Source organism: Marmota marmota, unplaced genomic scaffold, assembly GCF_001458135.2.
Source record: "Marmota marmota marmota unplaced genomic scaffold, marMar, whole genome shotgun sequence".
In the NCBI taxonomy this organism is placed as follows: Eukaryota; Metazoa; Chordata; class Mammalia; order Rodentia; family Sciuridae; genus Marmota; species Marmota marmota.
In genome coordinates, this window is record NW_026013309.1 from 270 (window position 1) to 2,591 (window position 2,322).

General features: G+C 35.7%; 1 protein-coding gene across 1 annotated transcript; it reads left to right on the forward strand.

Annotated features, from left to right (window-relative positions):
- Positions 1-285: 285 nt before the first annotated feature.
- LOC107135049 (lipoyltransferase 1, mitochondrial) lies at positions 286-1,720 on the forward strand. Its single transcript, XM_015477010.2, has one exon. It carries the CDS (start codon positions 542-544, stop codon positions 1,661-1,663), a length of 1,122 nt encoding a protein of 373 aa, XP_015332496.1. The 5' UTR covers positions 286-541; the 3' UTR covers positions 1,664-1,720.
- Positions 1,721-2,322: the final 602 nt, after the last annotated feature.

The following is a 2,322-nucleotide window of genomic DNA, read 5'->3' on the forward strand; positions in this document are numbered from 1 at the left end:
GATGCTGAGACAGGAAGGTCACTTGAACTCAGGAGTTTGAGGCCAGCCTGGGCAACATAGTAAGACCTAATCTTAAAAATAAAAATAAAAAATCATTTATATGTATATACATAATTCCCAGAAGACATAAAATGGGTTGTTTATACCAAAATGTTAATTGTGGTTCTTTTCAGCGGTGGGATTATGTTTTCTGTTCTTTTGTTTACCTGTTGTTTCCTCATTTTTTTTCAATGAACATGTATTATGAATTCAAAATAATTTGTTTGGCTTTGGTATGTGTAATGTATTTGCTGCATCATTTTTTGTTTGAAAAATCTGTGCCTTCATTTCAACTGAAATTATTGAATTTTATCTTCATTTTTTTAAAAGTACTTTGTTATAGAGTTGCAAAGACTAAAAAGCCAACAGGCAAGAAAAGCAATCAGACGGGACACCTAGTTAAGTTTGAATCAAATAACCAATAACTGATGGCTAGAAGGTAGAATTTAATTTTCCTTTTTTCATTGAATTAATTTGTTTTTTGTCTTCCGTTTTTAAAAGCATGCTGATCCCATTTTCAGTGAAGAACTGCTTCCAGTTGCTTTGTAATTACAAGGTTCCAGCAGCAGGCTTTAAAAACACTACAAAAGGTGGGCTCATTTTACAGTCAATTTCCAATGATGTATATCAAAATCTGGCTGTAGAAGACTGGATCCATGACCATGTAAACCCAGAAGGCAAGCCAATTCTTTTCTTTTGGAGAAATTCTCCCTGTGTTGTGATTGGTAGGCATCAAAATCCTTGGCAAGAATGTAACCTGAATCTGATGAGAGAAGAAGGTATAAAACTGGCTAGGAGAAGAAGTGGAGGAGGAACAGTCTACCATGATATGGGTAATATCAATTTGACTTTCTTTACAACCAAAAAAAAGTATGATAGAATGGACAATCTGAAATTAATTGTGAGAGCACTGAATGCTGTCCAACCCCAGCTGGATGTTCAGGCTACCAAAAGATTTGACCTTTTACTTGATGGTCGGTTTAAAATCTCAGGAACAGCCTCAAAGATTGGCCGGACTACTGCTTATCACCATTGCACCTTATTATGTAGTACGGATGGAACCTCTTTGTCTTCTTCACTAAAGAGCCCTTACCAAGGGATCAAGAGCAATGCCACTACTAGCATACCTTCTTTAGTGAAAAATCTTTTGGAGAAAGATCCCACTCTGACCTGTGAAGTACTGATGAATGCTATTGCTACAGAGTATGCTGCTTATCATCAAATTGATAATCACATTAATCTAATAAATCCAACAGATGAAACACTGTTTCCTGGAATAAATAGCAAAGCCAAAGAACTACAAACTTGGGAATGGATATATGGCAAAACACCAAAGTTTAGTATAGACACTACTTTGGATGTGTTATATGAGCAGTCACACTTGGAAATTAAATTATTCATAGATATAAAGAATGGAAGAATTGAAATCTGCAATATTGAAGCACCTGATCATTGGATACCACTGGCAATATGTGACAAGTTAAATTCAAGTTTTATTGGCAGCAAGTTTTGCCCAACTGAAACTACCATGCTGACAAACATTTTACTTAGAACATACCCAGAAGACCATGAACTACATAGTAAATGGGATATTCTTTGTGAAAAAATTAGAGGAATAATGTGACTCCAAGTAACTATTTATATTGTCAGTTTCAATGAGAGAATAAAACTTTTAAATGCATTGTATGTCTAAAAAACAAAAAAGCTGAGTGCAGTGGCATCTGCTTGTAATCCCAGCACTTGGGAGGCTGAGGCAGGAGGGACACTGAAGTTCAGGAGTTCAGTGTCAGCCTGGGCAACAGTGAGGACCATGTCTGGGGAAAAAAGCCTAGTCTCTTTCAGTAACTTCTCCCCATTTGAAATTGTTTATTATCTGTCCTTGTTCATCTTCTCTTTTGACATCTAGAAAACTCTTTCTTCATTGATTTAGTTCCTGGCACACATTTATATTTCAGCTCCTTCACTTCTTATTGCCTTGGAAATGTATACCACAGTAGACAGTCCAGCTTCACAATTGCTTGTTTTCATACCTCTATTGCCACCTCTAATATCATAATCTCTAAAATTCTCTCATATTTAAAATATTTTCTTGTCTTTCCATCTTCTCTCACTAAATGAAACCCATTGCATTTTCCCCAGCCCTTTGACTTTAATCTCTCCTACCTTCATTTCCTTCCCTCACCAAGCCTGAATTATTTCAAGTATACTGTACTTTCTTACCAATGTTTTCATCTGTTTTTCTCCCTTGACCTACCATTGCCACTTAAAATATATATATATATA